The 27,102-nt window shown below is 50.0% G+C and overlaps 1 protein-coding gene across 1 annotated transcript; it reads right to left on the reverse strand.

Annotated features, from left to right (window-relative positions):
• SLC3A2 (solute carrier family 3 member 2) lies at positions 1-27,000 on the reverse strand. The gene is given in 11 exon segments (XM_003353809.4): positions 1-519; positions 637-720; positions 2,063-2,121; positions 2,124-2,205; positions 2,514-2,694; positions 2,857-2,915; positions 3,013-3,081; positions 5,541-5,635; positions 6,213-6,386; positions 6,755-7,183; positions 26,715-27,000. Coding segments are annotated over 11 exon segments (1,689 nt in total). The 5' UTR covers positions 26,827-27,000; the 3' UTR covers positions 1-174.

Raw genomic sequence — 27,102 nt, forward strand, 5'->3', positions numbered from 1 at the left:
TGGAGGAAAGACAAGGCCTCACCAGGCAGGGCTGACATTTATTTGAAGCAGAAAATGCCCTATTTGGGAGTTCATCTGTAACAGTCAAAAAAAAAAAAAAAAAAGAAAGAAAGAAAAGAAGAGAGAAACCAGAACCCAAAGGGCCTGGGGGTGGGGGAGGTCAGGGGGTCGGGGTCAGGCCACATAGGGGAAGCGGAGCAGCAGCCCCTCATAGGGCTCCAGGTTCAGGTGCTCCAGCTGGAGAGGGGTGCCCTCCTTGCGGCCTGGCTGGGTGCTGAGCAGCAGATCCACACTGGAGGGCAGGCTGGAGGCCCCCAGCCTGGCAGGTTGGCCCACATCCCCGAAGTTGAGCACTATCAGGAAGCGCTCGTTCTGGTCCCACTGGCGGATGTAGGAGAAGAGGTCGGGCCCCGAGGAGAGCGCGTGGAAGTCTCCGTGCAGCAGGGAGCGCTCCTTCCCCCGCAGATCACTCAGCCAGCGGAACAGGGAGAGGAGGGAGCCAGGGTCTCCGCTCTGGCCCTGCGAACGGTCAAGGGATAAAGACCCAGCAGGAAGGGGTGACGGGCTCCGTGGGGCGCAAACTCCCCCAGTGCCCCCACCCCCGCGGGTCGGGCCCTGCCCATCTGAAGCCTTTACCTTCACAGTCACGCTGCTGTTTACAGGTCCTAAGGTGCTGGGAAGGCTGGATTCATCCCATGGCATGACCGGGGCCTTCACAGGCTAGAAAGCGGGGAAAACAGGACTTGGCCAAGGCCCAGGCCCATCTCCTGACTCTTCTTCTCATGCCCAGCCTGTGGACGTGTAACCCAAGCAAGGCCGGCTCCCACCTGAGGGCCCTGCACCCACTGACCCCTCAGCCTAGAGGGTGCTTCTCCAGACAGCCACAAGCTCTCTGCCCTCGGGTCCCTGCTCAGTTGCCTCCTTCAGGTTTCCTGTGGCCACTCCATAGAAAACCTCTAGCCCACCCCCCACCCTCTAGGCCCCTTGCCCGACTTCCTTTTGCACAGCACATTATCAGGACCTGGCATCGTTATTAGATCTGCTTATTAGCTAACGTCACCACCTCCAGCTCTTTCGTGCACTGCTGTGCCCTCCGTGCATGGCAGCCAGGAACTACTCTGTAAAACTTAATGGAATAAATGAATGACTCTACACATATCGGCTTAGATGTCAACCTCCAACCCTGTGGCTGAAGCTAAGGAGGAGCCTTCACGGTCCTACCCCGTTATGCCACTTGCTGCCTGTACTTCTCTTACTCATCTGTTTCTACCACGAAACTCAGAGCTCCGGGAGGGCACAGAACCTGACACAGAGTACTCACTGTCCACCGAATGAACAGATTACTGAGTGATGGCTACTACCCTGAATGCCTACCAGGAACCAGACACAGCTTTTTTTTTTTTTTGGTCCACACCCGAGGCACATGGAGGTTCCCAGGCTAAGGATCAAATCGGAGCTGTAGCTGCCGGCCTACATCACAACTCACAGCAACACCAGATGCTTAACCCACTGAGCGGGGCCAGGGATCAAACCTGCGTCCTCATGGATACTACTCAGATACGTTTTCGCTGGGCCACAACAGGAATTCCCAGGCACTGCATTTTAAAATATGCTCTTGTGGAGTTCCCTGGCGGCTCAGTGGGTTAAGGACCAGGCATTGTCACTGCTATGATGTGGGTTCCACAGGAACTTCCATAGGCCACAGGCGCAGCCAAAAAAACCAAACTAAACAAACAAAAAAATGCTCTCATTTAGTCCAAATTACCCTACCAAAAAAAATGCAGTATCGGAGTTCCCTGTTGGCCTAGCAAGTGGGGATCCAGGGTAGGCAACTGCTGTGGCTCCGGTCGCTGCTGTAGTGTGGCTTCAATCCCTAGCCGGGAACTTCTGCCTGCTGCAGACGCAGCCAAAGAAGAAGTGCAGTATCACGGAAAAGATAACCAAGAGTCAGAAAAGCCAACTAACTTGCCAAGGCCGCACAGCGCCTGACTAGGTGGCTGACTGGGAGTCAAACCCAGTTCTGGCCCCAGGCTCCTGTGATGGCGGGGGCAGCAAGCCATACCTGTCCAGGGAGGACCGCTTCCTCCAGGCCAATCTCGTCTCCGTAGCTGAAAACTGGGGTCCCGGCAGAGTGAAGAGCAGCAGCTGGTAGAGCCGGAGGAGGTGAGACGGCACAGAGGAGGTCAGAAGCCCCGCCTGCGACAACTGCAGGAAAGGACACGCTGGTGAGCCCATAGCCCGCCTCTGCCACACCTGCCAACGCTCCCTTCTGCCGAAAGGCCTCCTTCCTGCCGTACAGCACAGAGGACTACGTCTCATCAGTTGTGATGGAACATGATGGGGAAAAATGTGAAAAAAAGAATATGTGTGTGTGTGTGTGTGTGTGTGTGTAGGCATAACTGGATCACTTTGCTGTACAGCAGAAACTGACAGACTATTGCAAATCAACTATAACAAAAAAAAATTTTAAGAAAAAAGGCCTCTTGCCCTTCTCCCACCCCTGTGGGACTCACGCTCCAGCTGCACCAGCGACTGCCAGTGGCATTCAAATACTGCGTGACCAGGAAACTGGTTTGCTTCCCCGTGAAAGAGGAGTTGGACAGGTACGAGCTAGTTAACAACAGGTCCTTGGTGGGTTCGAGGAGGCTCAGGATCTGCTGTAGGTCGGAGGAGTCAGTGCCTGCAATCAAGAGCCTGCACAAGAGCAGAGCAGGAGTCCGGGTTAGTACAGGACTAGAGAGGAGAAATGGAAGTGAGAAGGTGCTTTGGACGACAACCCACCCCTCCCTGGGCCAGGGGTCCAGGGAGGGGCTCCCACAATGGAGCCGAGCTGGGGAAGCCGGGGTCTGCACCCACCTATCCTCGCTGAAGCTCTTGGTGAGGTTCTGCCACTCAGCCAGGAATGAAGACGCGCCCTAGAAGGAAAAAAAAAGCAGAGTCCAGGAGCAGGGAACACAATGAGCCCCTCTGTTCTCACCCAGGCTCTGCTTCTCCCACAGAAAGGGTACTCACTGGCAGATCCCCCACGTCCCGAACCTGGAACCCATCCACACCGGCCTGCAGCCAAAAACTCAGAGCTTCCTATAGGGAGGGAGGCAAAAGAACGGAGGAAACTTGTCAGCACTCTGATGCGAAGGCACAGAAAACTCCAGCCCACCCTAAATCTTGCCCACCACACACTTTCCAGGACCTCAGCAGAGTCACCTGCCTCGAAGTCTCACTTCTCACCTTTATTACAAGGCTTCAGCTTTTAGCCCCCTTCCATCCTTTTTTTTTTTTTTTTTTTTTTTGGTCTTTTCTTCTAGGGCTGCACACGAGGCATGTGCAGGTTCCCAGGCTAGGGGTCCAATCAGAGCTGTAGCTGCTGGCCTACACCACAGCCACAGCAACGCAGGATCCGAGCCACGTCTGCAACCTACACCACAGCTCACGGCAACGCCGGATGCGCAACCCACTGAGCAAGGCCAAAGATCGAACCTGCAACCTCATGGTTCCTAGTCGGATTTGGTTCCGCTGCACCACGACGGAACTCCTCCCCTTCCATTCTAATCTGTCCTTGATTCTCTTTGTGTGGTTCTACTTCTCCTTCCTCCCCAAGCTCCACCACAAAGCTTTACCTTTGATACCTACAGAAAAAGTGTCACTTCACTTCACATTTAACATGTGTGAAACGCTGGCATACTCGTTTCAGAGATGAGGAAACAATGCGAGAGAAGGAAGGAGGCAGCCCAAGGCCACAGGCAGACAGCAGCAGAGACAGGACCTAAAATGCTAACCAAGGAGTTGCTGTCGTGGCTCAGTGGTTAACAAACCCGACTAGTATTCGTGAGGACACGTGTTCGATTCCTGACCCCGCTCAGTGGGTTAAGGACCCAGTGTTGCCGTGAGCTGTGGTGTAGGTCACAGACATGGCTCGGATCCCACGTTGCTGTGGCTGTGGTGTAGGCCAGCAGCTACAGCTCCGATTCAACCCCTAGCCTGGGAACCTCCATATGCCGTGGGGGCAGCCCTAGAAAAAAAGACCAAAAAAAAGCTAACCAAGACCAGTGTACTTACTCCTCCCCATTTCCTGGGGCCTGCGGAGGGTGTGAGTAAAGGAGCCAGTCAGAGCAAGACCAAGGGTAAAAGAGTGAAATTCAAAGCACAGCCCCAGGGCAGTTTAGCTGAAGATTTGAAAAGAGGAGCCAGCTCTGCAGAACAGGCCCAGGACAGGGAACCCCACTCCCGCCAGCACCCCCGTCCCCTCTCCGTGCCATGTGCTCTCTCCTCTGGCCCCAATCTTCATCGGAGGCTACCACACCTCGTGCCTCGCCATCTGAAAACACCCCCTTCTCAGTAACTTTTAAAGGGTCTTCCAGGAAGTAGCAAGGACTGAACCAGATGACCCCAAGGGTCAACTGAAATGCTGGGAAGACAGAATTCCACCTCCAAATCGTAGTTGCCAGCAAAGTGTCAGGGCCTGTCTCTATTTGCGTTCTACTGCTTCTGAAGTGGTCAGTGTCTGAGAACCCAGGCATTAGAAACTAGGCTCAGGCGTTCCCATTGCAGCTCAGAGGGTTAAGAACCTGACAGTGTCCATGAGGATGCAGATTCAATCCCTGGCCTCACTCAGCCAGTTAAGGATCCGGCATCGCCATGAGCTGTGGTGTAGCTCGCAGACAAGGCTCAGATCCCGCATTGCTGTGGCCGTGGCTATAGGTTGGCAGCTACAATTCCGATTCAACCCCAAGCCCGGGAACCTCCATATGCCGCAGGTGTGGCCTTAAAAAGCAAAAAAAAAAAGTCACAGATGCAGCTCGGATCTGGCATTGCCCTGACTGTGGCTAAAGCATAGGCTGGCAGCTGTAGCTCCAATTCGACCCCCTAGCCCAGGAACTTCCATATGCTGTAGGCGCGGCTGTAAAAAGGACAAAGAAAAGAAAAAAGAAAAAAAAAAACTGGATTCAAAGCCCCACTTCCCAGCCTGCTGGGTACAGAGTTTAAGCCTACACCTTCAGAGAGGGCAGATTAGAGACATAAGAATAGCTGGGACAGCAAATCCCAGGGCACATGAAAGCGCCTCTGAACCTTTGCTTCCTGATTCACAGATTAGGGATAATGAAAGGGACCTTGTTTGGTTATACAGTGTATTCAAGAAGGTATATAAAATACGCAGCCTTCCCCATAGACACATAGGAAGACCCCGATGCTTGGAATTCCAGACTGGGACCCACTCCAAAACACATAAATAAGAAATGGGAAACCAGACAGGACAGGATTCCCACAGAGAAAAGGCTTCCTCTCCCAAAAGGAAGAAAATTCACATCTGAGAAATTCCCTTTCTTGCGCTGTCAACCTCAGAGTCAGGGAAACAAGGAAAATGAGTGGTCAGAGAAAGAACCAACAAGAACCGGGGTGCCCTGCTGGCCTATCCTTCTGCCTGTGGAAGCAGCAAGCAGTTCCTTGGCTGGTGCAGGGCTGCATTTACAGAACTTGCTATGAAAGCACCAATCAAGCCCCAGTATGCAGTTCCCACCTGCCATTGGTACCAAGGCGCTCACCTTCATCTTGGCAGCCACAGTGTCCACCTGAGTGGAGTCGAACCATGAGTTCTGGCCCTTATAGTTGGGAGTGAGGTCTAGAATGACCCGGATGCCTAGTACAACGGGAGAAGAGGCAGGTGTGAGAAAGACTTTGCAGTGACGGGAAAAGTGGAAATCAACAAATACAAGTCAGTAGAGTACTTCCGAGGCACTACTTGGTACAAAGGCTCAGATTTGAACCCTGGCGAAACTCATTCCATGGAAACAGAAATGTCAGCAAGTGGGGGGCAGGAATGGCGTGTAATAGAGAAGCCTGAGCTCCTCACCCTCAAAGCAAACCCTTTTACAGGTAACACAAGATTCTACTTGGATTTTTTTTTTTTTCCAAAAGGCTTCACTCTTTTACAAGTTTTAAAACCACTGATTTAGCAAAAGCCTACATTTTGCAAATAAGGGCCCTGAAGCCCAGAAGTTAAAGAATTGCACAGCCAGTTACTTCCTCTCTGAACCATTTGACAAACCCATTTAAGGCTGAAGCCTGACAAACCTCCCCTGTGCCCTCCCTAGGAAAACTCTGAGCCAGTCAGATCATAAACTGACTAAACCAGATAAAAACCCTATCCTCCCTTTGCTCTGGCCAAAAGGCCCAGCCCTTCCTAGCTGCTTTCTTTCCAACTCTAGGACACCCACTCTTTTTCTTGGCCGATTGCAGGAGACTGTCAAAATCTTCCTTAGAACCGAAAGCGGGGTCGATCTGTTCCAAGTCGGTGCCTGCGAGGTCATCCTTCTGGTGCTTGTGAATTGGGCCCAGCACAAAACCTTTCACCTTCAGGGTGCTCAAGTAATCAAGATGCCCCTTCAGGCCTGAAATGGAGAAGCAGAGTTACAGTGAGGCCTCTTCCGAGGCCCCTGATCGTCCCATTCTCTCCAACTAAGTGTTGGGGGTGAGGCTGGATCACGAGACAGAGATGCTGATGTAAGAAGCCTACCACGTTGCTTCAGAAACCTGCTGCGACAGGCAACTGGCGCCGCGGGGGGGCAGGATGCTGAGTCAGCCGCCCTCGGGAAAGAGGGAGTGGGGGGGGGTGGCCTTCAAAGGAAGGAAGGAGCTACGTCCCCGGGAGCGGTCGCGGGTCCCGGGTAGGGAAGAAAACCGTAGCAATCAATCTAAGGACAGTGACCAGTAAAACCAGGGGAGCGCCGGGCAGGGGATGGGGGAGCCCTGAACTCACTCGCTAGGTCTCCCGCGTCGCGGCCCTGGAAAGCCTGAAGGTCGCCAATGCGGTAGAGGGCGCCCTTGTGCCACCAGCTCTGCGCGGGCAGCTCGCGGCAGCGTGGCGCCTGCACGATGATGACCACGGCGCCCGCCAGCATACCCAGCCAGCCGAGCCAAAAGAGCAGCAGCAGCGCCCAGCGGGTGCGCACCCAGCCGGGGCTTCCCGCCACCTTCAGCAGCTCCTCTTTAGACAGGCCCGTGAACTTGGCTGCTGCCGCGTCTGCCTCATCGTCGGCCACCTTAATCTTCACCAGACCATTCTTCTCGGGGCCGCCCGACACGACCACGGCTGCCCCAGACGCCGCGTTCATCGGCTGCTTCTCGGGTTCCAGCTCGTTCAGCTCCACTTCCTTCATGTCCACCTCGGTGTCCTGGCTCATGGTGCCTGCAGAACCGGCGACACGACGCAGCCTTCGGTCAGCGAGCGGCTGGACGCCTACCTGCCCGGACCTCCCGGTCCCAGAACGGCCTCCCAAGGCGGCTGGATTCCGCGCAGCTTCCGCCACAACGTCTGCGGCGAGGCTGTCCCGGCCCGACGACTGGGCAGGGGAGCCCCGCCCCGGCCCGCCCCTTAAAGTGGAACCTGCGGGACTGCTCTTCCGGGGACTGAAAGGGAGGGGTGGGGGGCGGCCTAGGGAATGATAGGAACTCGCCTCCAACTGCTGTCAAGTCCAGTTCCTCATCTCGAACCGCCTACCCCTAAGGTTCCTTCGACCTGGACACCAAGAATGCTGGGCAGGGCCACCTCGAGGTGGGTGAGTGTGGTTGGTCCAGTGCCCCGGTCCCCGCTGGCCCCTCTCTCCGTTGGAAAGTGAGCCTGTAGGCGACATCCAGCCCTTCTCACCCACTCCGAAGGTTGGCGACAGCCCTGGACACCATCTTCCATTTACTCCTAGCCCAGAGTTCACCCCACCGCCTGCTCTTCCCAACTCCGGTGGCCATCTGCACTCTGCCAGCGGCCCCTCCGCCCTTGCCCCCACCAGACCTTGTCTTCTCGGGCCTTCTGGGACTTGGCGCTAAACCTTCGCTTCCCCGCAGGGCTCACTCCCACGTGTCCTTCAAGACATTCTGAATTTCGTTCAAGTAATTCGTCATTCGGCAGCTATTTATGGAGCACCCACTACAGTTCGCTGCTTTATTAACTCTAATTGAATTACCCCTAATCGAGCCTTCTCCATGGTATTTTTCAAGATGAATCTGTTTGGACAGGAGAATGGCTGACACTCCCCGATTTACCCCACCCCCAATTTCTGGCGCCAGCATGTCGGGGTGCGAGAAGAGACTGATAGGCAACCTTGGGGCTGACTCAGCATTCCAGGGCTGGGCCTCAGCAAGAGGCTTCCACCTTTTCTTTACATCAGATCAGAAGATGCCATGGCCAGACTCGTTGCCTTCCTGCAGGGCCTCCCACAGATTAGCCCGATCTCCCCAGGCTGCCATGGTTCTCTTTCCTCTCAATTACTTCACCATGCCAGGCTCTGGAGGCAGCTGTTACTGCAGAGGCCTTGAAAGGGCCACGGAGGTCCTTGGATTGAGAGTGAGGTGAGGTTCACAGCAGGGACTGCCAGACATCAACACCCTTAGGTGCCAACGCTCTCAGGAACTTCTTGTTCCTGAGCAGTGCCAGTTGGGTTATTCTCAGAGAGGAGCTGAGGAAAGAAAGTTCTTTCACCCTGGGCTGGAAGCCAAGAGAGCTGTGTGTTTGGAAGAAAGCAGAAGCCAAGATCTGAAGAAAGAGTAGACAGAAAGGGGTGCCCGAGGAGAGCTGAGAGGGTGAAAGGCTCATCCTTTGCCATTCCCTTCCCTTTATACCAGAGCCCACCCCCATCTCCCACCCAGGAAAGCCAGAACCAGGTCCTAGAGGGAGGCGGGCAGGCCGGTAGAGGCTGGAGTTCAGACTTGTGTTCAGTGATGATAAGAAGTCCAAAGTGGCCTGCGAGTGCTAAATAAATACCAACCAGGGGCTCTGAACAGACGTTATCACCAGCACGAAAGCTCAGAGTTAAAAAAAAAGCTGTGGGGTCAGACGTCCTCCTTGAGATGGTGCAACACAACACCCCCAGGAACACAGTATCTCACTCGCAGACCCCTCACGGCTCCAGTAAGATGAAAACAATCCTTTCTGTATGCAGTGCAGAAGCTAATAACATACCTCCCCGAATTTATCACCCACCACACCTGCCACAGGGACTACCCTCCAGCGACATCAGCTTTCACACACGTGTCAGTCCCATAGCACACCCAGCTTTATCTTTTTTTTTTTTTTTTTTTTTTTTTTTTTTGGTCTTTTTAGGACCACACCAGGGCATGTAGAAGTTCCCAGGCTAGGAGTCAAATCAGAGCTACAGTGGCCCGCCACAGCCACAGCCACAGCCAAGCCTGATCTGGGCCACGTCTACGACCTATGGCACAGCTCACGGCAATGCCAGATCCTTTAACCCACTGAGCAAGGCCAGGGATGGAACCCGAGTCCTCATGGATACTAGTCAGGTTCCTTACCATTGAGCCACGACGGGAACTCCAGGCCTCTGTATCTTTGTACCTGACATTCCCTCTGGGTTCTGCCCTTCCTGTTCTGCCCTTCTGCCTCATGAGCTCTGATGCATTCAAGACCTAGCTCAAATGAGTGTTTCCCAGCTGCCCCCAAAGAATTACTTTCTATCCATCTGCACCTATCTCTTCTACAATTCATGTCCTATTTTTTCATTATTTCATTTTTCATTTCATGTCCTTTCATTTTCAAGACAAGTGGTGGAGTTCCCATCGTGGAGCAGCAGTAACCAACCTGACTAGTATCCACGAGGACTCAGACTGAGGCCTTGGCTCAGCGGGTTGAGGATTCAGCACTGCCGTGAACGGTGGTGTAGGTGGCAGACGCAGCTCAGATCCCACGTTGCTGTGACTGTGGCATAGGCTGGTAGCTACAGCTCTGATTGGACCCCTAGCCTGGGAACCTCCGTATGCCACAGGTGTGGCCCTAAAAAGCAAAACAAACAACAACAACAAAAAAAAACAACACTGTATGTTATCAAGAGGAAGCCATTTTTGCAGGAAAACAAAGACCTGTAACTGTTCAACCAAATAACACAAAGTAATAAATCTAGGTGAAGGGGAGTGAAAGCAGCAGGGAAAGACTGCAGAGAAAGAGGGCTGAAGGTGGTTAGAGATCCCCAGACCCTACAATGTATATTGCTAAATATAAAATTCAATATTTGCTATAGAATGCAAAGTATGATGGCTCAGTAGGTTAAGGAGCTGGTGTTGTCCCTGCTGTAACTCAGGTTCAACCCCTGGCCCAGGAACTTCTGCATGCACGGCCAAAAAAAAAGGACCAATTGTGAGTCCTCAAAGCCTCAGGACTTTATAGGCAGATGGGAGCAGGGCCGTGAATTTGAGAGGACCAAGTGTACAGAGACAGCTCCTTTCTGATCCCATACTGCAAAAATTCATGTCCCATGTTTCTCAACAGGCAGGCATTACTTGATCTTAGCCTAAAGATAGGGACATCCCCACTACTCATGTGCAAAAAAGAAAAAGAAAATTTTGTCCAAAGACAGAACAAAGACGGGAGAATAGTTAGAAACCTAGGAGGCTGTTTTTGTCCAACAGACTGCAGTCTGCCAAAGCTAAAGGCAACATTCCAAGACCTAGAGAAAAAGCATGCAGGCTGCACCTCTAAACTACCTATCAGCCTTGAGGAGTTCAGCCACTTGAAAAACGGATGACGGCTGAAGCTAAGGAAACGAGCCCTTGAAGTCAAAGTGCAGCTGGGATGAGAGCAGGGAAGGGGGCTGACTCCCACCAAAGGGGCCCACTTGGCCGCTGTCATTAGAAGAAGCGCTGCTCGAGTGTCATTTGTTATTACAAATCCTGCAGGAGGGACACTGGCTGCTAACAAGAACTGTCAGCATTGTCTTTGTGAAGGGCGAGGAATGAGAGGAGGGATAAAAGCCAGAAAGAGTCAAAGACACACAACTGGAGCCTTCTCTTAGAAGGAGAGAAATAAATACACCGTCTGAAAAGTATCTGATACTCAAATAAATTGGACAAATAAACAAAAAACACTGCAGCAAGCCATTCTTTCTAATGCAACCAAGTATTAAAAGAGAAATACCACAGATACAGCCGATCAACTTATGTAAGAGATGCAGAAGTACTTTTAACAAATCATCCTGGAGAGATGACATGAGATAGTCGACTAATCAGAGAATATTGATCTCATCAAAATATTGATCTCATCAAAAGGCTAATTGGTGATGAGATTAAATGTTCCTTTATGTGGTCACCGAGGCATTCCAACCTCTTGCCGCAGTCATGTCACACAAGACTGGTGGGTACCATCGTTCTCCCCGCCTCCCGTCCCCTCAGAACTTTGTATCATCTCTATCATCGCATTCTTTGGAAGAAAGTCACTAAGTGCAGACACACTCAAGAAGTACAGAGATGGGATTCCCACCATGGCGCAGTGGATTAAGAATCCAACTGCAGCAGCTCGGGTGCTGCAGAAGTGCACGCAGGTATGGGTCCCGCCAGGCACAGCTGGTTAAAGGATCTGATGTTGGCGTTCCTCCCGTCGTGGCTCAGCGGTAACAAACTCAACTAGTATCCAGGAAGACTTGTGTTCAACCCCTGGCCTCACCCAGTGGATTAAGGGTCTGGTGTTGCCGTGAGCTGTGTAGACTGAAGATGTGGCTGGGATTCCGACTGGACCCCTAGCCTGGGACCTTCCATATGCCACAGGTGCAGCCCTAAAATAAAAAGGCGGGAGGGAGGTCAGGTGTTGCAGCTGCTGTGGCTCAGATCAGTCCCTGGTCTGAGGAACTTCCATTCGCCCTCCTAATTCTCTTAGAATTTCCTGGGTGACAGGAGTCTTTTGTTCTAATGAAGCCACTCTTGATGGGCTCCTAGATAGCTTCGGTATGGGGGCTGGTCACCAGAAATGCATGATTAGAGGGTTGGAATGTTCAGTCCCGCCCGTCCCCAACCTCTAGGAAGAGAAAAAGGGCTAGAGATTGGGCTAATCGCCAATGGTAATGATTTAACCAATCACACCTACACAATGAAGCCTCCATAAAAACCCCTTAACAACAGGGTTCACAGAGTTTCCAGGTCCCTAAACACATCAAGGGGTTGGGAGGGGCACACACACCCCCATACATTGCCCTGTGCATTCTTCCGTTTGGCTGTTCCTGAGTTGTACCCTTTATAATATGCTGTAAAATGCTGTACAGGTACCCAGCCAGGCAGTCCCTCGAGGAATCCAACTACTCACAAATCTATAAAATGACCCCCACACGCCCAATCTTCAGTTAGTTCTCTAATTCTAACTATTCAAAATTGACCTTTTTTCGTTTTTTGGTTGTTTTGTTCTTTTTTTTTTGTCTTTTTAGGGCCACACCCGAGGCATATAGCTGCTGGCCTACACCACAGCCACAGGGATCTGAGCCAAGTCTGCGACTTACACCAGAGCTCACAGCAACGTTGGATCCTTAACCCACTTGGGTGAGGCCAGGGATCAAACCTGCGTCCTCATGGATACTAGTCAGGTTCATTTCTGCCGAGCCATGACGGGAACTCCTGTTTTTTGTTTTTGTGGCCGTGCCCTCTGGGCACTCAGAAACTCCTGGGCCAGGGATCAAACCACTCAGGCCACAGTATCGACCCAAGCCACTTTGTGCCACAAGAGAACTCCTGTCTTTATTTGTTTTTTTTTGGTTTTTTTGCCTTTTTTAGGGCCGCTGCCATGGCATATGGAGGTTGCCAGGCTAGGGATGCAATCTGAGCTGTTGCCGGCCTACACCAGAGCCACAGCAACGCCAGAGCCAAGCCGCATCTGCGACCTACACCACAGCTCGTGGCAACGCTGGATCGTTAACCCATTGCACGAGGCCAGGGATCAAACCCGCAACCTTATGGTTCCTTGTGGGATACGTTAACCACTGAGCCACGAAGGGAACTCCAGAGAACTCCTGTCTTTAAAAAGTATTCGTAGGCTTTCCCTCAAGGCTCAGCCGGCTAAGGATCCAGCGTTGTCACTGCCGTGGCACAGCTTTGATCCCTGGCCTGGGAACTTTGGCACTGGTGTAGCCAAGGACTATCGAGTCACACTTTAGATAATGAACAACTAAAGGTTGATAACACTGAACAGAAGAACCTCAGAAAATACCAAGAATAGTTCAACTTACGTTGCAAGATCACGCAGAAACAAACTGAAGACAAAACATCTGCCTCTACCCTCCCCCACCCCCCAAAAAAGCCCTAGAGTCAGACATTCTTTCTTTTTTAAGAGAAAACAAAATTTTTTTCCAGTCTTTTTAGGACCATGACTGAGGCAGATGGAGGTTCCCAGGCTAGGGGTCAAATTGGAGCTGCAGCTGCCCGCCTACACCACAGCAACTCAGATACGAGGCTCAACCCACATACACCACAGCTCGAGGCAACACCAGATCCCTAACCCACTGAGCAAGGCCAGAGGTCGAACCTGTGTCCTCATGGATACGAGTCGGATTCGTTACCAATGAGCCACAACGGGAATTCCCTCTTTATTTAATTTATTTATTTATTTTATTTTTTACTTTCTAGGGCCACACCTATGGCATCTGGAGGGCCCCAGGCTAGAGGTAGAATCTGCAGCTGCCGGCCTACCTACTTCGATCCAAGCCACATCTGCAAGCTCACCGCAATGCTGGATCCTTTAACCCACTAAGCAGGGCCAGGAATCAAACCCACATCCTCAGGGTTACTAGTCAGATTTGTTTCTGCTGCACCACAGCCAATTTAGCATATTGCCCTAAGAAAATCAAGACACACACTGCAGCAGCTCAGGTCACTACTGTTGAGTGGGTCCAATCCCAGGCCAGGCAAAAAGAGGGAAAAAAAAAAAAAAAAAAAAAAGAATAGATAATAGATATTACACTTGATGGTGGGCAAAAAAAAAACCTGGAAAACATCTATGCTGTTTTTCTGCCAAGCTGGACATTTCCCTATCACACTCACGGTCACAAAAACCAAGCTCTCAAGCACTTCTGATTTTCAGAGGCATTCAAGATGGGCTACATCTTACCAGAATTTTCCAGCAATACATTTCTAAAGCCGCATAATGAGAAGGTGGGCTCTTAGACTTCAGGACTCACTTCTTGAACATACATTCTCCCTCCATTCCCTCCCGACAAGTAACTTAATATTTTTTTTGAATTTTATTTTATTTATTTATATTTATTTATTTATTTATTTATGTTTGTCTTTTTGCCTTTTCTTGGGCCGCTCCTGCGGCATATGGAGGTTCCCAGGCTAGGGGTCGAATCGGAGCTGTTGCCACCGGCCCACGCCAGAGCCACAGCAACCTGGGATCCGAGCCACGTCTGCAACATACACCACAGCTCACGGCAATGCCGGATCCTTAACCCACTGAACAAGGCCAGCGATCGAACCCACAGCCTCATGGTTCCTAGTCGGATTCGTTCACCACTGCGCCACGACGGGAACTCCGTAACTTAATACTGAAGAGCTTGGCCCACATTGGCCCCTGGTCCTGCCTACTCTCCTTTTCAGATCAACTATAGGCAAAATCTTAGGGCTCCACACAGGCAAGCAGATCCTTGACTACTTTTTTTTTTTTTTTTTTGTCTTTTTAGGGCCGCACTCTCAGCATATGGAGGTTCCCAGGCTAGGGGTGGAATCAGAGCTGTAGCTGCCGGCCTGCACCACAGCCACAGCATCTCAGGATCCTTAACCCACGGAGGGAGGCCAGGGAAGGAACCTGCGTTCTAAGGGATACTAGTCTGATTGGTTTCCACTGAGCCAACTCCCCTGACTACATTTTTTTTTTTTCCTTTTTCTTTTTTGGCCGCCTGGAGGCATATGGAGTCCCTGGGGGAAGAATTTTTTTTTTTTCTTTTTCTGCCACACCCATGGCATATGGAAGTTCCTGGGCCAAGGAATGAGCTGAAGCTGCAAACTGCTCCACAGCTGCGGCAACGCCAGATCCTTAACCTGCTTCACCACCAAGGGAAGCCTGTAGGATCCCAGGTTTTCACAGCTGTGGCCCGGGTTGAATCCCTTGTCTGAGAACTGAGACCCCACATCAAGCTGCTGCACACCGTGGGGAAAAAAATAATAATAATAATATGTCAAATAATTACATGATTACATGAAAAAATAGAGGTGAGATGAGAAGGAGACTATTTCATTCAAGGAAGACACATCTGGAGCTCCCGTTGTGGCGCAGTGGAAACGAAACTGACTAGGAACCATGAGGTTTTGGGTTCGATCCCTGGCCTCACTCAGTGGGTTAAGGATCCAGCATTGCTGTGAGCTGAGCTGTGGTGTAGGTCGCAGACGCCACTCAGATACGGTGTTGCTGTGGCTGTGGTGTAGGCCAGCAGCTGCAGTTCCAATTAGACCCCTAGCCTAGGAACATCCATATGCCACAGAGCAGCCCTAAAAAGCAAAAAAAAAAAAAAAAAAAGAGGAAGGCACATTTGATGCAATGACATTTGAGCAGAGACCTAAGGAAATAAAGGAACAAGGGAGTTTTCTACAAGAAAGTTTCCTGTATGCCACAGGTGCAGCCCTAAAAAGAAAAAAAAATAAAAAATAAAAAAATAAAGTTTTCTGGATGAGGAAATAGCAAGTACAAAGACCACAAGGATCATGTTGCAACAGAAGAAAGGGTGGGGGAAAAATGTAATTGTAATGTATACATGTAAGGATAACCTGACCCCCTTGCTGTACAGTGGGAAAATAAAAAAAATTATAAAAAAAAAAAAGACCACAAGGAGAAATGCCACATATTCATAAATAGAAACATTTGCTGTCATAAAGACATCGATGCTCCCTGATGAAATAAAATTATTTTAAGGCAAGAAAACTTTAATTTTTCCCTGCAACTTGAGCCACTACCTCCTCCCCTTTGGTGTGCATTGTGCATTTGCATTCCACATTAACTAGATCCCCTTGGAAGACACAGGAATGCCTACTTGCAAAAAAAAAAAAAAAAAAAAAAAAAAAAAGCAATTTCCTCCGGGCTCCAGGAAAGTACCTCTTTAGAAGATAACATTCCTTAGAAGATAAGGGGGTCACTTGCGATCATTGTACAAGTATAAATATAATAAAATTCATTGAGTTAAAAGCCAAAAAGAGATAAAGGGGTCACAATAACCCACTACTTGCCTTGTTGGACTATGTTACTTTGATGCATAACCCTTGGTCTCAAAAACCTATACAACCGTGCTTTGACGTCTAACAGGGGAACAGTCCTCAGAGCCTTCTGAAAGACTGCCTCATGGTTTATAATTCTCGGCTTGGCTCAAATAAAATTTTCCAGAGTTCCTGCTGTGGCGCAGCAGGTTGAGAGCCCACTAGTATCCATGAGGATGTGGGTTCAATCCCCGGCCTTGTTCAGCGGGTTAAGGATCCAGCATTGCCTCAAGCTGCATTGTAGGTCACAGATGCAGCCTAGATCTGGCGTTGCTGTGACTCTGGCATAGGTCAGCAGTTGCAGTTCCAGTTTGACCCCCAGCTCGGGAATTTCCACATGCTGAAAGTGCAGCCCTAAAAAGAGGAAAAAAAGGTAATTTTTTTTTTTTTTTGGCACCCGAGGCATGTGGAAATTCCCAGGCCAGGGATCAAACCTGGGCCACAGCAGTGACCTAAGCAGCTGCAGTGACAATGCTGGATCCTTAACAGGTTGCATCACACGGGAACTTTCATACTGATCTTGGTCTTGAGCCAAAACCCAAAGAAACAACCTATTCCCATTAGGGCTTGCTTCCCAAACTTTCACTCGAGGCCACAAAAGCAGCCTTAAAGCTGTTCCTTTTCAAATTCCACATCCTTGGCTCTCCCCAAAATCAGTCTCACCCTGAGGTAGGAGGTCCATGGGCCCCCCCTGGGCTGAGAACAGCTGGGACTTAGGCTGAGTCCATTGGGGCTGGCTTCTCTTTGACACCTCCAAGGAGAAAGTTTTGTTTTGTTTTGTTTGTCTTTTTGCCTTTTCTAGGGCTGCTCCCAAGGCACATGGAGGTTCCCAGGTTAGGAGTCTAGTTGGAGCTGTAGCCGCCAGCCTATGCCACAGCCACAGCAACGCAGGATCCGAGCCAGTCTGCAACCTACACCACAGCTCACGGCAACGCCGGATCCTTAACCCACTGAGCAAGGCCAGGGATCGAACCTGAAACCTCATGGTTCCTAGTCAGGTTCGTAACCACTGTGCCATGACAGGAACTCCCCAAGGAGAAAGTTAATGGCAGGAGCTGAGCTCTGCTGGAGTAAAAAGGTAAGATGACCACATCACTCACCCTGGGGTCAAAGAGACCTCCCCAGTTACACCTGCGCAGAAAGACTCCTGGGGTCATAAACGGAGGGGGCGCCAGGCCATAATAAGTCCTGAAACTCTCCCAGAACCCTCTGTTCTGGAATCCATCTTGGCCAAAAGATGTGGATGCATATCGGAGACGGCCCCGGGTCCAGTCACTTGTGAGAAATAAAACAAGGTAACTGGCCAAAGGAAAACAAAGGACCTGGAAGACCCATCCTGTGTAAGTGGTTTAAATCACTTAGCCAGTGCCGTCCTCTTTGAGGGGGACACCCACACCCTCACTCCTTTGGGTGTGTGTCACTGCTTTGCTTCTGCCTTGGATGAACAGACTGCTTCTCCGTGGGCCCTCCCACATGCTGTACTCTTTCCAACAATAAACTTTATACCTGTTTTTACAGTATTTTCCTCCTTAAAACATTCTTGCTTTCAATAGGGGACAAGAATCAGGGCAATCCTGCTCTTAGCCTCCAGCTAGCTGGTCTAGTGGCCAGGATTCCCGGTTTTCACCCAGGCGGTCCGGGTTCAATTTCTGAGCAAAACATTAAGCTCTCACTCCAAGCCATCACTCCCCCGATGTCTCTCTGAGGTCAGTCCTTCTCTGGGACAGCTTCCCACTGGCACATTTCTCCACAGTTCAGAAAACAAGGGAATCCTGTTCTCAGACTGGATTTTTGCCCTAGAGGTGAACAAAGCCTGGCCAATTTGCATATCCCTACTTCTCTACTAATGGAGGCAGTGCCTCTTGCTACCAGGAGGGGGCAGAGGTACTCCCTGAGCAGCTTCCCTCTGAGAAAAGATTTCCGCTAGAGGACGCTGTTTATAGCTCAAAAGTATTTCCCGCGTGGCTCAGCAGCCAAGGAACCCGACTGGTATCCATGAGGTTGTGGGTTCTATCCCTGGCCTCGCTCAGCGGGTTAAGGATCCCCGCATTGCCATGAGCCGTGGTGTCGGTCAGACTCGACTCAGATGCAGCATTGCTGTTACTGTGGCATAGGCAGCTGCAGTTGCAGCTCCAGTGTGACCCCCTAGCCTGGGAACCTCAAGCCTCCACATGCTGCCGATGCAGCACTGAAAAGACAAAACAAAAAAAAAAAGTATTTCTTTAATGAACCTCTTCAGGAGCGTACTTCACAGCATAGAGAGGATAATCAATGAATTATAGTGACACCTCTTGTTATACATGATGGGGATAAAGTAATAAATGATTAATTAATTATTCAGACAAGATTTCTGACCTCAGGGAGGATAAGCCAGAATGGGGTCAAGTAGAGTGAGGAGGAGAGGAGAAGGCTGCTACAGAAGCTGAAAAAGGAAACTGGGCTGGGCTGGCTCTGCTGGAAGTGAGACAGGGAGACGAGCTCATCCCTTTTGGAAAAGGACAAAGGAATGGCCTTGGGCAAAACGGGCCTTGCAAGCTAAAGAACAAAGGCCTTGGAGGCCAGAGTCCCAGGGACAAAAAACCAGGCCCACTGGACTAAAAGATTATTTTAATCTTTGTTATACTAAGGAGTACACCTAGTTGCCGCAAGAAGTCAAGTGTAAATTTTAACTTTATCTGTTCCTGTGCTTTCTTGTGGACAATGATCATGTCTTTCTTTCCCCTCACAGGAGCCCTCCCCGTTCCTGATAGTAGAGCCACCTGCTGCTGAGCAGAGAACCTTCATGACTTCTGGAAATCATCAGTGATGATAAGACAACCCCTCCCTTTTGTTACATGTCCCTTCTACTCAGGGAGCTGGCTCTTTTTTTGCTCTGCATTCTCCCTTGTGCACAGGCGATCTTTCTTTTTTTTTTTTTTTTTTTTTATCATTGCACCCACAGCCTATGGCAGTTCCCGGGCCAGGAACTGAATCCAAGCCACATGCAGCTGTGGTGATGCTGGATCATTTTAACCCACTGCATCGGGCTGGGGATCGAACCCAAGCCTTGACAACAACCGGAGCTGCTGTAGACTCTTTTTTTTTTTTTTTTTTTTTTTTTGCTTTTTAGGGCTGCACTCTCAGTAAATGTCAAATCAGAGCTGCAGCTGCCGGCCTACAACACAGCCACAACAACTCGGGATCCAAGTCATGTCTGCGAGCTACACCACAGCTCACGGCCACGCCAGATCCTTAACCCACTGAGCGAGGCCAGGGAGCAAACCCACATCCTCATGGGTCCTAGTCGGGTTCATTAACCACTGAGCCACAAAGGGAACTCCTGCAGTTGGATTCTTAACCCACCGCATCACAGCAGAAATTCCCACAAGCTGTCTTTCTTTTTTTGCTTTTTAGGGCCGCACCCACGGCATATGGAGATTCCCAGATTAGGGGTCAAATCGGAGCTGTAGCCGCCGGCCTACGCCAGAGCCACAGCAACACAGGATCCGAGCAGTGTCTTCGACCTACACCACAGCTCACGGCAACGCCGGATCCTTAACCCACTGAGCAAGGCTGGGGTCGAACCCACAACCTCATGGTTCCTAGTCAGATTCATTTCCACTACACCATGACGGGAACACCAAGCAAAGCTTTTTATTAAAAGAGATAGCTTTGAGTTCCCGTCGTGGTGCAGCAGAAAGGAATCTGACCAGGAACCCTAAGGTTGCATGTTCGATCCCCAGCCTTGCTCAGCGGGTTAAGGATCCAGCATTGCCATGAGCTGTGGTGTAGGTCGAAGACACGGCTCGGATCCTGTGTTGCTGTGCCTCTGGCGTAGGCCGGCGGCTACAGCTCCGATTTGACCCCTAGCCTGGGAACCTTCATATGCTGCAGGAACAGCCCAAGAAATGGCAAAAAGACAAACAAACAAAAAAAGTCGTAGCTAACAAATTTCTTGTTTAACAACTAAACAACCTCAAAGGGCATGCTATACCTAGACGTTCTGCAATGCCAGTTTGATACCCAAAGCCAACAGAGCAAGCTCCTAGTCCATCTCCTTGTTCTAAAAATCAATGTAGGAGTTCCCGTCGTGGCGCAGTGGTTAACGAATCCGACTAGGAACCATGAGGTTGCGGGTTCGGTCCCTGCCCTTGCTCAGTGGGTTAACGATCCGGCGTTGCCGTGAGCTGTGGTGTAGGTTGCAGACACGGCTCGGATCCCGCGTTGCTGTGGCTCTGGCGTAGGCCGGTGGCTACAGCTCCGATTCAACCCCTAGCCTGGGAACCTCCATATGCCGTGGGAGTGGCCCAAGAAATAGCAACAACAGTAACAACAACATCAACAACAACAACAACAGACCAAAAGACAAAAGACAAAAAATTTAAAAAAAAAATCAATGTAATATGCTGTCCTCAGGTAAAGGACACAGATGTTAAACTGATAGGAACAGACACTTGATCTGAGCCAAAAGGCCTAGAATTGCCATTATCTGCAATAACTCCCCATCACCCCTTCCCAAACCTTCCTCACTCAGGTCCATAAATACAGCTTGTAAGCAAGCCTGTCCTTACAATCATCAACATCCTCATCTCCCCAAAACCCAGGAAATTCTGTTATCAAATTGGGCCTTTTTCTCCACGTAAATTACTGTCTTTTCTCCCAGTTCCTGGCACAAAGCTCTGGTTCTTCCCATTATCCTCCCCTGTTAAGTGAGGCAGTGCCTCTTTCTGCCAGGTGGGGGCAGGGTTGCTCTCTGAGCAAAATCACCAGACTTTCCCAAGCAGCTGTGACATCAATGAATTGGAGCCAGAAAAACATCATTCCATAATTTGTAAGGGAAAAAAATTTACAGAGATAAACTAACATATATGGAGTCCTACTCTGTGCCTGTACTCTGCTGGGCAATAGGATTCAATGATGATTTACACAGATAAGGTATCCAAACCAAGGGAGTTTACCAGGGGCGGGCGGAGTGGATCATTCTTGGGGAGGGAGTGGTGGGACGGGAAGCGGCAAAGGGTCTCAAGGGCCACATCCATGATCTGGCCTAAAGACTTTGGAGGGGCACAAAGAACTATGAGCTGAGACATGAGACTTGACAGATTTATGTATTTATTTATTTATTGTCTTTTTGGGTTTTTTTCCTAGGGCCACACCCACGGCATATGGAGGTTCCCAGGCTAAGGGTCGAATCAGAGCTGTAGCCACCGGCCTACACCAGAGCCATAGCAACACCAGATCCAAGCCACCTCTGCGGCCTACGCCACAGCTCACAGCAACTGATCGGATCCTTAACCCCCTGAGCAAGGCCAGGGATCGAACCCACAACCTCACTGTTCCTAGTCAGGTTTTTTAGCCACTGAGCCACAACAGGAACTGCCTATTTATTGTCTTTCTAGGGCCACAGGTGCAGCATATGGATGTTCCCAGGTTAGGGGTCAAATCGGAGCTGTAGCTGCTGACCTACACCGCAGCCACAGCAATGCGGGATCTGATCCACATCTGTGACCTACACCACAGCTCAAGGCAATGCTGGATCCTTAACCCACTGAACAAGGTCAGGGATTGAACCTGCAGCATCATGGGTACTAGTCAGGTTTGCTACCTCGGAGCCATGACGGGAACTCCCAAATCTTTTTAGAACCATCTCTCTGGTTTCAAGACAGAGAATGGATTAGAAGAAAGGAAATCAGGACCAGGCAGCCAAATTAATTCTGGGGTAAAAGTCTTAGGGTCAATGGCCAGAATGAGGGTCGCTTGGACAAGGAGGTGAAATAAGAGGAGTGGGCTGAATTCATTTTCAAAAAGTTAAGAAGTTTGGGGCCCATCCAAATGATAACATTCATCCAGGAGGTTAACTGGACGTACAGCTCTGAAGCTCAGGAAAAAGATCCTGAGCTGGAGCCACTGGTATCACGGCGGTTATTAAAATCATAGGAGTGGATAAGGTGGCCCAGGCAGAGTAAGGATAAAGCTGGGTCCAACACGCAACTCAAGGAACATTAATGTTTGAGGAATGGGCCATACATCGCTCAAAGGATCACTGAGAAGTAATCCGAACTGTAAGAGGAACACCAGGAGAGAGCAGTGTGCTGAGCAGGGCAGTGTTTGAAGAAACAGGAAATGGGCCAAGAAGGTAAGATGCTGCTGAGAGATAAGGATGGCTGAAAAATGTCTCGAGAAAGAAGTAAACAGCACTGTGTCAACCAGTGCTTCGTACACTTCGGCATGCATACTGATCACCTGGGGATTTCATGGAAAGACAAAATCGAATTCATTTGGTCTCTGGAAAGACCTGAGATTCAGCTCCCAGAAGATACAGGCATAGAGAGCTCTTTAAAAGTTATAAACATTTGCTGGAAAGAGGAAGCAGGCTATGGTGGTAGCCATGAGAGTCTGGCGAGGCATGGTGTCAGAGTCACACAAGGACGAGGCCTAAAGCTCCAATTCTGGAGTCAGACTTCCTGAGTTTAAATCCTGACTCTCTGTAAATCCCTTTTTTTTTTTCCTTCTTCTTCTTTTTAGGGCTACCCCCAAAGCACATGGAGGTTCCCAGCCTAGGGGTCAAATCGCAGCTGTAACCACTGGCCTATGCCAGAGCCTCAACAATGCCAGATCCGAGCCTTGTTGGCGACCTACCCCACAGCTCACAGCAATGCCAGATCCTTAATCCACTGAGCAAGGCCAGGGATCAAACCTTCGTCCTCATGGATGCTAATCAGATTCGTTTCCGCTGAGCCAGGACATCAACTTCTCCATATGTACTCCTTGAACAAAAAAATATATGGACCAATGAAAGTCAGTGTACTCCAGGGGTGTAAAAGCATAATTTTAAAAAATGAAATTATAAAGCAAACGCGTGTCAAAGATTTTATCCAGGAGTTCCCTGGTAAGGTTAAGGATCCAGTGTTGTCACTATAGCTCCAGTCCTGCTGTGGCGTGAGTTGAATCCCTGGCCCAAGAACTTTTGCATGCCATGGGTGCAACCAAAAAAAAAAAAAAAAGAAAGAAAAGGAGTTCCCGTCGTGGTGCAGTGGTTAACGAATCCGACTAGGAACCATGAGGTTGCGGGTTCAGTCCCTGCCCTTGCTCAGTGGGTTAACGATCCGGCGTTGCCGTGAGCTGTGGTGTAGGTTGCAGACGCAGCTCGGATCCTGCGTTGCTGTGGCTCTGGTGTAGGCTGGTGGCTACAGCTCCGATTCGACCCCTAGCCTGGGAACCTCCATAGGCCAAGGTGCGGCCCTAGAAAAGATAAAAAAACACCCAAACTACTATTTTTTGAATTGAGGTAATATATATAAAGCACTTAGTATAGTGCCTGGAAGGTACCATGTAAAAGCACTTAATAAATGTGAACATGGGAGTTCCCGTTGTGGCTCAGCAGATTACGAACCTGACTAGTATCCATAAGGACGAGGGTTCGGTCTCTGGCCTCGCTCAGTGCGTTAAGGATCCAGGCAATGCAGTGAGCTGTAGTGTAGGTCAAAGACTTGGCTCAGATCTTATGCTGCTGTGGCTGTGGTGTAGGCGGGCAGCTGTAGCTCTGATTTGACCCCTAGCCTGGGAACGTCCATATGCCACGGGTGTGGCCCTAAAAAAAATAAGATTCCTGATGTGAACCTTCTCCTTTCTGTCTCCCTTCCATTACACTTGTTAGCACAGAATCCACTTATGTGTTGCCTAATTCCTTGTCTCACCTCGTCCATCCATTTCTTACACCTCCCTACTCAAAAACTTTCGGTTCTGTTTTTTAGGCGTATGGAGTTCCTTGGGGTCAGGGATAAGATCCGAGCTGCAAGTGCAACCTAAGCCACAGCTGCGGCAATGCCAGATCTTAACATACTGTGCCAGGGCCAGGATCGAACTTTGGTCCTAGTGCTCCCAAGACACCTCCAATCCCGATGTACCACAGCATGAACTCCCCACTTATTTTTTTCCTACCTATGGTTCAAATTATTATTATTATTTTTTTTTTTGGTCTTTTCTAGGGCCACACCCAAGGCATATGAAGGTTCCCAGGCCAGGGGTCTAAACAGAGATGTAGCCGATGGCCCATACCAGAGCCACAGCAACTTGGAATCCGAGCCGCATCTGCAACCTACACCACAGCTCACGGCAACGCCAGATCCTTAACCCACTGAGTGAGGCCAGGGATTGAACCCACAACCTCATGGTTCCTAGTCCAATTCGTTAACCACTGAGCCACGATGGGAACTCCTGGTTCAAATTATTTACCTTTGCATTCCAGGCTCTTCTTATCTAGCCTTCCCCAGGAAATCTTTTCCAATATTATGTACTAGGAGTCCCCTTCAGCCCATTTTTCATAAATTATACTCATATAGTTCTTTCCTTTTTCAACTTCAAGCCTGTTGCTCAAATTGTTTAACTTGAATCCCCTCCCCGTGCTGTTTCTCTATCCTTCAAGGCCCAGGCACTCCATAAAGCACTCCCTAATTCCCATGCCCACACACAACCTCCCCAACCCTATCTGCCTACTGCGGACCTTATAAATTTTCCACAACTTATCTGTTCCACTCTATACATTTTAGTACGAGTGTTCAATCATGTATTTGAACAAGCACCTAATAGCTACTGAGTAAATGAACTTATCCCATCTATAATAACTTTGTTCAAATTGGAACTCTTTCAGTACTTATTTTGCCACTTGTTAAGCTGGGACACGCATGGGGACAATATGGCAAAGGAGTGAAAACTGCTTCTTGAAGAGCAGGGAGAGGGTAGAGATTCCTACAGAGTAAAAAAGGTTTCCGGCCATCCGAAGGGTAAAAGCAGATATAGAGTGTATCAATGGAATTACGAATTCTTTTTTTTTTTTTTTGGTCTTTTTGCTATTTCTTTGGGCCGCTCCTGCGGCATATGTAGGTTCCCAGGCTCGGGGTCAAATCGGAGCTGTAGCCACCGGCCTACACCAGAGCCACAGCAACTCGGGATCCGAGCCGCGTCTGCAACCTACACCACAACTCACGGCAACGCCGGATCATTAACCCACTGAGCAAGGGCAGGGACCGAACCCGCAACCTCATGGTTCCTAGTCGGATTCGTTAACCACTGCGCCACGACAGGAACTCTGGAATTACGATTTCATAGGAAGCATTAGAAGGGAAAAGATCTTAAGAATTCTGGGGAGGGAGAGACAACAATGAAGAAAAAAATTGAGAAACAATACCCAGGGATCATGCCATTTGCTTCCTGCGAACTGCTGGTTCCCGGAATACCCAGAGAAGTGTGTGACGACAGAAGAAAAGCAGAGTAATCCAGGCTCTGCAATCAGGCCACCTGGATTTGTACCTGGGCTCTGAGAGTTCTTAGCAGGATAACACCGAGCTCGGTAACCACTCTGGACCTGAGATTCCTGTTCCATAACGTTAGCTTTACACCTCCTCCTATTCGTTCAGGTCATACAGAAGAGAAAGAGCACGCAAGAGGGGTTTTTTTTTTTTTTTTTTTTTTGTCTTTTTGCCTTTTCTAGGGCTGCTCTCGCGGCATATGGAGATTCCCAGGCTAGGGGTTGAATCGGAGCTGTAGCCGCCAGCCTACACCAGAGCCACAGCCACTCGGGATCCGAGCCGCGTCTGCAATCTACACCACAGCTCACGGCAACGCCGGATCCCCAACCCACTGAGCAAGGCCAGGGACCGAACCCTCAACCTCATGGTTCCTAGTCAGATTCGTTAACCACTGCACCACCACGGGAACTCCAATAAGAGTTTCATAAATGATTATAAAATATACTGGTACCCTAGGTGTTTACCACTAGAAATTAATAAACTAATGCTGAGTGGCCTCAGTAACAAGAGTGTCACTGACTGGAACCACCCTGACATCAGGCTGGAGTTGGGGCTGAACGCTACACCTGCAGTCCCTCATCTATAAAATGGTATTGTGCCTTTAACCCAGCAGAGCCCTGTGAAACCTTGGCAGAGTGGACCCCCCAACTCATATTCTCTGCTTGCCTTTTTGTCCATAGAAAAACTTTAGTCAAGGGATCAATTTAATCAAGAGAAGTAAGAAATTACAGAGAAAAAGGAAAACAGTTAAGAAGACAAAATAGTTTAGCCATTCAACAAAGTCAAGAACCTTTAGCTTTTCCTCAAGGACTATAGATATTCTGAGCCATGCCCTCGGAGCTCTTTTGCAGGTGCTGAAGCCCCCACCGAGTGGAAGAAGTTAACTGTATGCTACCCCCAAGCATGGAGACCCCCCAGACCAGCTGCGACCAGAAGGTTGATGATATGATGGACTCCCATTACCTCACCACCAAAGAATCCCATAAATGTCCCCAAGCCGATCAGGCCCTGCTCCTTGAACACTGTTAAGTCTCCTCACTACCTCCTCCAGGGGGCATAGTCCTTTAGGCACTAGCCTGCTGTGCTCCCTCTTGGCCTCCCCGTTAAGGCTACTTCTGTCTCCTCCTCTATTTGGCATTGGCGTAGATGCAGCCGGTATTTTGGCAACAGATCTATCTCTGGATTTAGAGGACTAAAGAATAACCAATTCATGTAACGTGCTTAAAGCGGCAATTCAAGTGTCAGCTAATGTTAGCCCTACTATAAGCCAAGCTCCCGGAGAAGTTGGACCAGACAGTAGGGTAGAGGTGACCAGTTAGAGATATCAACGGCTGTTATGAATTTCAAGAACATCTATGGCCTGATTCACCTTCCCGAAACAGTTCCATGCAAGGGCCCTCCACTCGAGCTCAGCCCGGGGCCCAGCAGTACCTGAGTTGCCCCCCGCGCTGGGACCCTGAGCACCAGGCCCCGAGTGCTCGCTGGGCGGCTGGTGCGGAACCAAGACGACGCCGGTCGAGGGTTCGTGAGGTTCGGGGTCCATGGAATCGGACCCTGCACACAGGTTTAGGGTGTGTGGTGGCAAGGGGAGCTCAGGGAAGGGTATTGGGGCAGTCGGCTATGACCAAGACGGAGCGTCTGGACAGGATCGGCGGGAAGCTGAGAACTCGGCGTCACAGCCTCACCAGCAGCCGCAGTAAAGACCAAACCTCTCTGCAGCACGATAGGCGCGCCTGCGCAACCCCTAAGCGCATGCGCTCCTTTTTCGCGCTGCAGTTTCAGGGCGTGCACATTCAACAGCAGCCTTTGAAAATCTCCA

The sequence above is a fragment of the Sus scrofa genome, chromosome 2, assembly GCF_000003025.6.
Source record: "Sus scrofa isolate TJ Tabasco breed Duroc chromosome 2, Sscrofa11.1, whole genome shotgun sequence".
Taxonomy (NCBI): domain Eukaryota; kingdom Metazoa; phylum Chordata; class Mammalia; order Artiodactyla; family Suidae; genus Sus; species Sus scrofa.